The sequence below is a fragment of the Heptranchias perlo genome, chromosome 28 (genome assembly GCF_035084215.1).
Source record: "Heptranchias perlo isolate sHepPer1 chromosome 28, sHepPer1.hap1, whole genome shotgun sequence".
NCBI classification, from domain to species: Eukaryota; Metazoa; Chordata; class Chondrichthyes; order Hexanchiformes; family Hexanchidae; genus Heptranchias; species Heptranchias perlo.
In genome coordinates, this window is record NC_090352.1 from 38,544,709 (window position 1) to 38,557,332 (window position 12,624).

A 12,624-nucleotide genomic window follows, 5' to 3' on the forward strand; every position below is an offset into this window, starting at 1 on the left:
TTGACATTCCTACCCCAATGCAAATCTCCCTAAGCCCTATCAAGTCCATTTTCTTCAAGGACACTTCAACTGAGCGAGTGTTCACTGGACCCTTATTTAACCCTCAATGGGTCGCACTCTCTCCCCGGAGTCAGAAGGTCGTGGGTTCGAGCCCCACTCCAGAGACTTGAGCCCACAATCCAGACTGACCCTCCCAGTGCCAGTACTGAGGGAGTGCTGCACTGTTGGAGGTGCCGTCTTTCGGATGAGACATTAAACCGAGGCCCCGTCTGCCCCTCAGGTGGTCGTCAAAGACCCCACGGCCACTATTCGAAGAAGAGCAGGGAGTTCTCCCCGGTGTCCGGGCCAATATTTATCTCTCAACAGACATCACTAAAACAGATTAAATGGTCATTATCACATTGCTGTTTGTGGGATCTTGCTGTGCGCAAATTGGCTGCTGCATTTCCTACATTACAACAGTGACACTTCAAAAAGTACTTCATTGGCTGTAAAGCGCTTTGGGACGCCCTGAGGTTGTGAAAGGCGCGATAGAAATGCAAGTCTTTCTTTCCCTAACAAGTCCTGTGAAGGGGAGTAGCTGCGGTCTCTCCAGTTTAAGATCCAGCCCCTGGTTCTCCTACCCTGGCTTCATGCCGATCGATAGATGCAGATGCAACAAGACTTACTCCTTGTTGTTCCTGTCGAAAAGGACCATCGACCAGCCTGGTGCAAACCCGGGGTCCCGCGAGAACCACAGGACCACCAACAGGATAAAGAGGACGAGGACAGTTGTCTCGGCAAAGGACATGATGCCGAGCTTCCTGTACTCCTTTTGGATGACACCGTAGGCCCTCTTCTCCTTCAGTGAATTTTCTATTCCAATTCCCCACGTCTTCTTAAAACTGTGGACAAAAAACAAGGCCGCTTTAGGAGCAATTTATTGGCTCTGTTCACATGGTATTATTGGTTCCTGAAGGTCTACCAGGAGGGAATGAGAGTTCTTCAGGCAGCTCTGCCCTGGGCAGCAATGGACATCGCCCTCTCAGATAAAACGCTAAACGTACCACGTGGGCAGTTGTCACCCACGCCACGTGGGGCATAATCTGCCGATCTCCTGTCTCTTAATTAAGTTGCGCGACCTCTTCATGGCGGGGCACTTGGAACCCCGACATCCACCGCCGTAAAAATGGCAGCGGGCGCTTGCGCGGCAGGTTGGGAACACGTTCCGCGTATTTCACTTTTTAATGCCCCCCCCGGCCCCGCCACATACCATCTCCTACCTGTCATGGGGAGGTTAATATTGAGGCCACTGTCTGCTATCGATCCCCTGTCTGTTAGTCCCATCAAACACTCCCAGGGCAGGTGCAGCACGGGTTAGATACAGAGTAAAGCTCCCTAAACACTGTCCCATCAAACAATCCCAGGGCAGGTACAGCAGGGGTTGGATACAGAGTAAAGCTCCCCCTACACTGTCCCATCAAACACTCCCAGGGCAGGTACAGCACGGGTTAGATACAGAGTAAAGCTCCCCCTACACTGTCCCATCAAACACTCCCAGGGCAGGTACAGCACGGGTTAGATACAGAGTAAAGCTCCCTCTACACTGTCCCATCAAACACTCCCAGGGCAGGTACAGCACGGGTTAGATACAGAGTAAAGCTCTCTCTTCACTGTCCCATCAAACACTCCCAGGGCAGGTACAGCACGGGTTAGATACAGAGTAAAGCTCCCTCTACACTGTCCCATCAAACACTCCCAGGGCAGGTACAGCACGGGTTAGATACAGAGTAAAGCTCCCTAAACACTGTCCCATCAAACAATCCCAGGGCAGGTACAGCAGGGGTTGGATACAGAGTAAAGCTCCCCCTACACTGTCCCATCAAACACTCCCAGGGCAGGTACAGCACGGGTTAGATACAGAGTAAAGCTCCCCCTACACTGTCCCATCAAACACTCCCAGGGCAGGTACAGCACGGGTTAGATACAGAGTAAAGCTCACTCTACGCTGTCCCATCAAACACTCCCAGGGCAGGTATGGCACGGTTTAGATACAGACATTACTCGTGGATTGTGGTCAGATTGGTGCCATGTGCCCACACTAGGATCTGGACTGAGATCTCCTGAACCCATTGTATGTGGGCACCACTATCTTCCGCCACAGTTCTCATGACCTCCCACTGGAAGACTGGTGGAAACCCTAGAGAAACAGTGCAAACTGCTCCTTAACACTGTTTCTCCAGGAGTTGTGCAAATGGTGCAGCATAAGATTGGGAGAGCCTCACGGAAGTTCTATCCGAGGATCTTGGCGGCAGAAAGGAGAAACCTCCATCAGGCTGTGTTGGATGAACCTGTTGCTCTGAAAATGGCAGGAACAAATGTTGATCATTTTTCAAGGAACATGACCTCCCTGTTATTCACAACTGAGGAGACACTAACGGTTGGAGCCACTGGCATTGGATACTTTCACGCGATTGTGCTCCCTATCTCTGTAACCTCCTCCAGTCCTACAACCCTCCAAGATCTCTGCGTTCCTCCAATTCTGGCCTCTTGCGCATCCCCGATTTCTATCGCTTCACCATTGGCGGCCGTGCCTTCAGCTGCCCGGGCCCTAAGCTCTGGAATTCCCTCCCTAAACCTCTCCGCCTCCCTCTCCTCCTTTAAGATGCTCCTTAAAACCTACCTCTTTGACCAAGCTTTCGGTCACGTATTCTACTATCTCCTTATGTGGCTCGGTGTCAAATTTTGTTTGAGAAGCGGCTCGGGACGTTTTGCTATGTTAAATGAGCTGTATAAATGGGAGTTGTTGCTGTTGCTGTAACAGAGGCCTAGTTTCATTTACCCATTCAGCATTCAGCTTCATAACTTTGATTTTAAACAACTGACTACTTCATGCTGACTGCCCCTCAGTGCCAGATATCGCGACATACGGGGGTTAAACTCGGCGCTTTCCTTAAAAAACAATCACTTACTTCAATCCCAGGAATAAAGCCTGTAACCAAATCCAGCAGAGAAACAGCATGAGCAGCATGTTGGGGAAGGAGAATCCAAACCACGAGGCAAAGTTTATCACTTCTCCATTCTCGGGAAATATCCTTCAAACCACAAACATCACATCAAAAAGGATATCTTTAAAATACAATCACATCCTTTTATAACACATCACCTCACTGACTGACACCGAGAATGAGCGACAGTGGTAGAAAGATAGGAACAGGAGGCCATTCAGCCCTTCGAGCCTGTTCCGCCATTCTGTTATTTCATGGCTGATCTGTATCTTAACTCCATTTACCCGCCTTGGTTCTGTAACCTTTAATCCCCTCACCCAACAAAAATCTATCACTCTCCGTTTTGAAATTTTCAATTGACCCCCAGCCTCAACAACTTTTTGGGGGAGAGAGTTCCAGATTTCCACTCCCCTTTGTGTGAAGAAGTGCTTCCTGACATCACCCCTGAACGGCCTGGCTCTAATTTTAAGGTTCTGCCCCCTTGTTCTGGACTCCCCCCACCGGAGGAAATAGTTTCTCTCTATCTACCCTATCAAATCCTTTAATCATTTGAAACACCTCAATTCGATCACCCCTTAATCTTTTATACTCAAGGGAATACAAGCCTCGTCTGTGCAACCTGTCCTCTTAATTTAACCCTTTTAGCCCCTGTATCATTCTGGTAAATCTGAGCTGCATCCCCTCCAAGGTCAATATCCTGAGGTGCGGTGCCCAGAACTGAACCCAGTCTCCAGGTGGGGTCTGACCACAGCTTTATATAAACTGTCACATAACTCCCTCTCCATTGTATTCCAGCCCCCCTTGAGATAAAGGCCAACATTCCATTAGCCTTTTCAATTATTTTTTGTACCTGTCCACTAGATTTTAGTGATTTCTGTACTTGGACCCCATAATCTCTCTGCTCCGCCACAGATCCGAGCTTCTCACCATTTAGAAAACACCCTAATCTATCTTTCTTAGGTCCTTATACTTCCCCACATTAAACTCCATCTCCTATGGTTTTGCCCACTCACTGAATCTGATCTCCTCTGAGTCTTCTCTTTTCCAGAGAAAAGAGCCCCAGCCTTTCCTGATAGCTGCATCCTCTCAATTCTGGTAACATCCTTGTAAATCTTTATTGGACTTTCTCATGTTCTTCGGTATCCTTTTTGTAGTATGGAGAGCGGGCCTGCACGCAGTGCTCCAACTGTGGTCTAACCAAGGTTCTATACACATTACGCAGTGTCTATTGACACCACTGTGTCAGCCAATGAGTTGGAGGCGGGGTGGGACTTACGGCAGGACTCACAGAAGCAGTCTATTTACTCGGCAAACAGCAAAGCAAACAAAGTCTATTTACAGAGTCTATTTAAAAAGAGTCTGCAGAAAACAGAACTCAGGACCGAAACTGCAGCACCTTCTCCCGATAAAAGCAGGATTATTGCTTCAGCGAAATGCAGTGAGTGGAGGATAGTTACATAATACAAATTCTGTGCGTAAAATCAATCCCAGTCACTTACAGCAGTGTGGAGTCCAGGTGTGATTGACAAGGGAATTACCCAATCATCTCCATTCTGGCCGGGGATAATGGTGCCACTAAATGCAGCCATAAATTTAACATTACCTCCCTTTGTATTCTATTCCTCTAGAAATGAAACCCAGTAATTTGTTTGCATTCTTTATGGTCTTAACAACTTGTGTTGCTACTTTTAGTGATTTATGTATCTGTATTCCCAGATCTCGTTACTCCTCTGTCCCATTCAATTTCTTACCTTCCAAGGAATGAGACCTCCTTATTCCTTCTACAATGAACCACCTCACACTTGGCCCTATATCCACCCACTCAGCAAGCCTGTTTATTTGTTCCTGTATTTTGGTGCAGTCCTCCATATTATTAACTGTACCCACCCCGCCCCCCACCCTCCTCAATTTGGTATCATCTGCAAATTTCGACACCGTATCTCGAATTATTTATGTATCTGGTGAACAACAGTGGTCGCAGCCCAGATCCCTGTGGGACACCACTTCCTGTTTCCTGCCAGTCCGAGAAACTTCCCTTATCTTCTACCCTCTGTTATCTGTTTTGTCACCGTCTTTCAATCCACTCTGCTCCCTGACTCCACGCACCCTGACCTCCGTCACGAGTCTCATACTTTATTCTTAACGACCTCTGAAGGACTCTAGCAAGCCTCTCAGTTATATAAAAAACAAAATCACTTCAGAGCAAGTTCGACCATCTTTTAAGGAGAACTAGGGACGGGCACAGAGTGAGAGAAAAACAAATCACTGACTAGGCTGAAACACTCGGCTGAGGTTCTGGGGGCGGCCGGTGACGAGGGCCGGCGTCTCGAGGGGACGAGGGCCGGCGTCTCGAGGGGACGAGGGCCGGCGTCTCGAGGGGACGAGGGCCGGCGTCTCGAGGGGACGAGGGCCGGCGTCTCGAGGGGACGAGGGCCGGCGTCTCGAGGGGACGAGGGCCGGCGTCTCGAGGGGACGAGGGCCGGCGTCTCGAGGGGACGAGGGCCGGCGTCTCGAGGGGACGAGGGCCGGCGTCTCGAGGGGACGAGGGCCGGCGTCTCGAGGGGACGAGGGCCGGCGTCTCGAGGGGACGAGGGCCGGCGTCTCGAGGGGACGAGGGCCGGCGTCTCGAGGGGACGAGGGCCGGCGTCTCGAGGGGACGAGGGCCGGCGTCTCGAGGGGACGAGGGCCGGCGTCTCGAGGGGACGAGGGCCGGCGTCTCGAGGGGACGAGGGCCGGCGTCTCGAGGGGACGAGGGCCGGCGTCTCGAGGGGACGAGGGCCGGCGTCTCGAGGGGACGGGATGAGAAATTTGGAATTAAGAAAGAACAATTTCCTCTACTCGATCCTAAACCCCAAACACATTAACATCCCCTGAATGTTACACAAAGAAAGAATGAATGAGAGAGGGATGGAGAAAAAGAGGACAGAGAAAAAGAAAGAGAAACAGACAGAGAAAGAAAGAGAGGGGTAGAGAGAAAGAGAAAAAGAAATAAAGAGAAAGAAAAAGAGAGGGAGAGAGAAAGACAGACAAACAAACAGAGAGGCTAAGTGACATCATAAATTGATTTTATTTACGACTAGTCAGAGAACGGACAGTCTGCTGGTGACTAGCCTCTCCCCTATTCTCCTGGGATATGGTTTAAATGGTGTGAGATTTTAAGGGAGATCGCGCAATCTCATACACCCAGCAGGGGCCAAGCCCACAGGGAGTGCAGGGCAAAGAAGCAGGACGTCCGTGCTGTGCTCCCATTTGCGAACCATGCTGCTTGTGAACACAATCCCCTCTGGGGCCGTTGGCGCATAATTATTTATCCTTTAACAGCAATGGCCATTGACAATAGTATTGTTTGCTTTTATACAGTGCCTTCCCAAATCAAAACATCTCAAAGTGCTCCACAAATGATGAACTCCTGTAGAGTACAATGAGTGTTGTCCAGGCAAATACACCACAACCTGTACTGAGGCTGAGGTACTAAATGAGAACTTTGCATCTGTCTTCACCAAGGAAGATGATGCTGCCAGAGTCTCAGTAAAGGAAGATGTTGTTGAGATACTGGATAGGGTGAAAATTGAGAAACCATGGAACCATGGAACCATAGAAAAGATACAGCACAGGAGGGGGCCATTCGGCCCATCGTGTCCACACCGGCTCGAAGAACAACCAGGTGCCCATTCTAATCCCACCTTCCAACACCCGGTCCATAGCCCTGCAGCTTACAGCACTTTAGGTGCAGGTCCAGGTACTTTTTAAAAGAGTTGAGGGTCCCTGCCTCTACCACCAATTCGGGCAGCGAATTCCAAACACCCACCACCCTCTGGGTAAAAAAAGGTTTTCCTCATGACCCCTCTAATCCTTCCGCCAATCAGCTTAAATCTATGTCCTCGAGTTCTTGAACTCTCCGCTAGGGGAAACAGGTACTTCCTGTCTACTCTATCTGGGCCCCTCGTAATTTTGTGCACCTCAATCGAGTCTCCCCTCAGCCTCCTCTGCTCCAAGGAAAACAACCCCAGCCTATCCAATCTCTCCTGGCGGCTGCAATTTTCAAGCCCTGGCAACATTCTTGTAAATCTTCTCTGCACTCTCTCCAGGGCAATTACGTCCTTCCTGTAACGTGGTGACCAGAATTGCGCACAATACTCCAGCTGTGGCCTTACCAGCGTTTTATACAATTCCATCATTACATCCCGGCTTTTGTATTCTATACCTCAGCTAATAAAGAGGAGGTACTAGAAAGGCTAGCTGTACTTAAAGTAGATACGTCTCTTGATCCGGATGGAATGCAAATGGAGCAGTCTCAGCATGGATACAGAATTGGCTAAGTGACAGGAAACAGAGAGTAGTGGTGAACGGTTGTTTTTCAGACTGGAGGGAGGTGTACAGTGGTGTTCCCCATGGGTCGGTGCTGGGACCACTGCTTTTCTTGATATATATTAATGACTTGGACTTGGGTGTCCAGGGCACAATTTCCAAATTTGCAGATGACACAAAACTTGGAAGTGTAGTGAACAGTGAGGAGGATAGTGATAGACTTCAAGAGGATATAGACAGGCTGGTGGGATGAGCGGCCTGAAAGGGTGGTGGAAGCAGATTCAATCATGGCTTTCAAAAAGGAATTGCATAAATACTTGAAGGGAAAAAATTTGCAGGGCTACAGGGAAAGAGCGGGGAAATTGGACTAACTGGATCGTTCTTACAAAGAGCCAGCACAGGCTTGATGGACCGAATGGCCTCCTTCTGTGCTGTAACGATTCTATGATTCTAACCTTTCTGTACAGCAAGGTCCAAGGAACAGTAATCAGATGAATCCCCAGTTAATCTATTTTTGGTGGTGTTGGTTGAGGGAGGAATGTGGGAAATAGAAACATAGAAACATAGGGACCAGACAACTGGAGAATTCTCTGCTCTTCTTTGAATCTTTAAATCCACCAGAACAGGCAGACGGGGCCTCGGTTTAACGTCTCATCCAAAAGACGGCACCTCTGACAGTGCAGCACTCCCTCAGTACGGGCACTGGGAGTGCCGGCCTGGATTTTGTGCTCAAGTCTCTGGACTCGAACCCACGACCTTCTGACTGAGAGACGAGAGTGATACCTACTGAGCCAAGCTGACGCAAACATCGTGTAAATCAAAACATCAATTCAGGAAGTGCATTTAAACAGAAACAACTTAAGAATAACTCACATTCATTGGCTGATACAACTGAGGGGACAGTTTAGCAAATGAAAGCACTTTCCATATAAGTCCAGCTATTGGGAGGAATTGTTTCAACAATGCAAAAGGAAGCACTCACTGGTTGAATTGCCCCTTCAGCACCAGGTTGGGGCCAGTCCCAGTCAGAGTCGCCGTGCCTCCGATACTAGCAGCGTAGCAGACGCACAGAGTGAGTGCTTTACACATTTGTTTCCTCTCTTTGGTGTCCTTGTGTCCTGTCGAAGCCGTGGGAGGATTTCTGTTCAGTTCTGAGTCCGATTCATTTTTCTGGTCAAGCACCGTGGGAAGCGAAGCTGCAGGATACAAAAAGCCCCGCCCATTACCTCACCACACAGCGTGGCAGCTTCTCACGTCGAGCGCGAATCGGGCGGGCATTGTAATTGCGCTGGTGGGCGGCTCGAGCCGCTTTCATGGCCGAGCCTCATCTGTGCAATGCAGGCGAGCACCGGGCACCAGGCAGTGGTCAGTGAGAAGCGGGCAGTGGGCAGCGAGCACCGGTCAGCGGTCAGTGAGCAAACAGTGGGCACTGGGTAGCGAGCACTGGGCAGCGGTTAGCGAGCACCGGTCAGTGAGCAGCGGGCAGTGGGCAGCGGTCAGTGGGCACTGGGCAGCGAGCGAACTGCGGGCACTGGGCAGCGAGCACCGGTTGGCAGTCAGCGAGCGCTGGTCAGCGGTCAGTGTGCACTGGGCAGCGAGCGAACAGCGGGCACTGGTCAGCGAGTGCTGAAGCAGCATTGTTGGTCAGAGTGCAGGTGTGGGGGAAATCCAGTTCCTTCTCTGCGGAGCCGAGCCCGATGTTGAAGGTTGAATGGGGGTTGGGAGGGAAAGACCGTGAGGCAATGAACAGCTGATTTAGTACAATGTTACACGCAGAATGTTCTCCCCACTCAGACTTTGTGCCTCGAAGATGCTGATTGTTGCTGCCTTGTGCCTCCATGGGCACTGGGGAGGGCTCTACTCCCTAACCCAAGTGGCCATGCATCATGTGTGAATGTTGTCAGGTTATTCAACCATGGGGGACATCTCAGCTGAGCCTGATCCTGTCCTCAAACGGCATCCCCATCTGCCCACTTTCCAGCGGGAGTGGCTGGTCAGCAAGGAGGAGAAGGAACTCGGGCTGGGCACGAGGAGGCCTAGCCTGGGGGCTCCACCGGCAATCGGAGAACCCCAGCCTTGATCATGCTGAGTCACAGCCTGGAGCCAGAACCTCCCTGATCTCCAAGGCTCAGTCACATCCTGACAGCAGCCAGCCGTTCATGCAACCACTCCCAGGAAAGGCATGAGTCAGGGATGGGAGATAGTAAAGTGAGAAATCTTATTAAAGACGCCTGATGGAAGAATGAATGAACAAGAGACCTGCCGATTCCACTCCGATAGTGCTGGGTTTATCGTCCAGTTCCAAGCTATTAGTAAGGTCATTGGTTTCCATGTCGATCTTTTCTGTCTCCAAATCTGCTCCACTGCTGTTGAGCTGGTTTAAGACGGCCTGTGCGATGGGGACCATCATGGCGGTTGTGGCTGTGTTACTGATCCACATTGAGAGGAACGCAGTCACACTCATAAACCCTACCATTAATCTGGAGAGGACACAGAACACAAGACCAGTCCAAGATGCGAAATACTTATCAGCCCATCAAAACCCCTCCCTCCGGTACATTAACTCTCCCATTGAAGCCCCACCCTCTGGTATACTAACTCTCCCATCAAAACCCCTCCCTCCGGTACATTAACTCTCCCATTGAAGCCCCACCCTCTGGTATACTAACTCTCCCATCGAAGCCCCTCCCTTTGGTATACTAACTCTCCCATCGAAGCCCCTCCCTTTGGTATACTAACTCTCCCATCGAAGCCCCTCCCTTTGGTATACTAACTCTCCCATCGAAACCCCTCCCTTTGCTTTACTAACTCTCCCATCGAAGCCCCTCCCTTTGGTATACTAACTCTCCCATCGAAGCCCCTCCCTTTGGTATACTAACTCTCCCATCGAAGCCCCTCCCTTTGGTATACTAACTCTCCCATCGAAGCCCCTCCCTCTGGTACACAAATTCTCCAATGAAGTGCATCTCTGATGCAGATGTGGGAACCCGCATTGTCCAGGAGTGGGTGATAATACATCTTGTGCTACGGCTCTAATCCCAAACCTGAAGCAGACTGGACACATCTAAGATCATCCAATGTTGTTTCAGGCTTCCCTGAACCTGAAGCCTATCCTCTTATTGAAAAAAAAATCACTATTACATGCCCTCCTCCCCCGCCCCACTACATTTAGAATATTCTACATCTACGGAACATGAGGTTGTCCTTGAATGTCTTGGGTGGGGAAATGCTTTCTGGCCTTTATCCCACTCTCTAATAATATGCAGTGACCTTGCTTGATGCCAGTAATGTTCCATCTATAACACAACTGAATAAAGGATGGACAGAGCCTTACAGAGCTGGCTTGACCCCAACAAGAAGGAGGGCCCTCAGTGCAATGCGTTTGTGAAGGTTCCAGTGTTCAATGGCTACAGCCACAATTAAGCCACCAAGGAGGAGCATGTTGGTGTCCTTCATATACTGCATGCACACCTGGAACAGAAAGTACACAGCAGTAAAACATCACTGTAAGGCCATTTGGGTGTGTGTTAGCTCTTCTGAGACTAGCCCCTCTCTGCATTGGCAAGAACTAGACTGGGGTCAGTTATGGCCAGTGCTGTCCATTCACACAGTGACTGGTCAGTTATGGCCACTGCTGTCCATTCACACAGTGACTGGTCAGTTATGGCCAGTGCGGTCCATTCACACGGTGACTTGTCAGTTATGGCCAGTGCTGTCCATTCACACGGTGACTGGTCAGTTATGGCCAGTGCGGTCCATTCACAGAGTGACTGGTCAGTTATGGCCAGTGCTGTCCATTCACACAGTGACTGGTCAGTTATGGCCACTGCTGTCCATTCACACGGTGACTGGTCAGTTATGGCCAGTGCTGTCCATTCACACAGTGACTGGTCAGTTATGGCCACTGCTGTCCATTCACACGGTGACTGGTCAGTTATGGCCAGTGCTGTCCATTCACACAGTGACTGGTCAGTTATGGCCAGTGCTGTCCATTCTGCCTCTGGCCAGTGTACAGTGTAGACTGGTATTGAACAGCGCTTCAGAAAAACCCTTCCGCTTGGCTGTAAACCAGATCCAAAATCCACTTATTCAGACAGTTTGGGAATGGTATCAGATCATTGAGGTGACCTGGTCAATCCTATGACAAGTGTTTTAGGTGATGTTAGGCACACCAAGATAACCCACTGGTAGAGCAGCCCAACCAAATTAGCCATCTCATCACCAACGCTGGGGGGAGGAGTGAAGATTAGATTGTTGCTCCTTTTAATTGAACAATTTGCAGCCTTGTTTCTCTTTTGTTTTTAATCCTTTTATGATCAATTTCACTCGAGTGACATTGGAGGCAACAGTGTGAAAACTGAACCTTACTTGTTTAGACTGCATGATTCCAAACATTGGGAAGAGTAAAACGGGAATGATGGCAGTGATAGCCAGAGGGATGACTTCAGTGCACCAGTACACAGCCATTAGAAGGACAATATATCCACAAGAGGCTTCCTGTAAGAGAGGGAAGGAAAAATCGGATCAGCAAGGGTCCCCCGGTGGTGAGAACATTGATGAAACCAAAGTCAAGCTGGAATTAGTACACACACTGCAAGAATCAACCCTCGTCTGAACATAATTCCCCCCCTCCAACAAATGGTCTGTTCCTCCCACCCCTCCTTACCTGTAAGTGTTGACCAAGTGTTGTCCAACGGGTGGCAGCGAACCTTATGGGTAAATGGAAGGGTATGGTGGGCCAGCGGGTATGATACTGGACGAGCAACTCAGAGGTCATAAGTTCAAACCCTACCACAGCAAGTTGTGAAATTGAATTCAATAAATCGAATAATTTGCAGGCTGGCACCAGAAATATGATCATGGAAACTGCCAGATTGTCCTAAAAACCCAACAGGGTCATGAATGTCCTTTAGGGAAGGGTAACAGCCACCTCTACCTGGTCTAGCCTACATGTGACTCCAATCCCACATTGCCTTGACTCTTAATGCCATCAGGAGCAAACTAGGGATGGGCAATAAATGCTGCCTCACCTGGTCACCCACATCCTGAGAACAAATAAGAAGAATGGCCACTCTTTATGCATGAACCTATACTGCAGATGTTTCAGGTTGTGGGGGGGAATTGTACAGGCCATCTAGAACATAGGACTCGCGAGATGAAATAGGTCCAGGGTCCATCTAGTTCGCCTTCGACTATCCTGGTAGTCACAGGATACAACGATAATGGAGTTGCTGAATATTCATAACAATCAATCTCCATCAATGAGTCTCCAACAGACCCAGACATGATGCGGGGAAAACCCTCAGTGATGGAGAGATTTGGGAACCAC

The 12,624-nt window shown here is 49.7% G+C and overlaps 1 protein-coding gene across 1 annotated transcript in view; it reads right to left on the bottom strand.

The window, feature by feature from the left end:
• LOC137345086 (Na(+)/citrate cotransporter-like) overlaps nt 1-11,788 on the bottom strand; it is a 28,287-nt gene extending 16,499 nt beyond the window's left edge. The window contains exons 1-6 of the mRNA XM_068008533.1: nt 11,664-11,788; nt 10,630-10,766; nt 9,555-9,775; nt 8,278-8,491; nt 2,952-3,074; nt 669-884 (exon numbers count right to left, since the gene is read on the bottom strand). Of these exons, the coding sequence (XP_067864634.1) occupies nt 669-884; nt 2,952-3,074; nt 8,278-8,491; nt 9,555-9,775; nt 10,630-10,766; nt 11,664-11,762 (1,010 nt within the window). The 5' untranslated portion in view covers nt 11,763-11,788. The remainder of the gene's footprint in view (nt 1-668; nt 885-2,951; nt 3,075-8,277; nt 8,492-9,554; nt 9,776-10,629; nt 10,767-11,663) is intronic.
• Between the last annotated feature and the right edge of the window lie 836 nt (nt 11,789-12,624).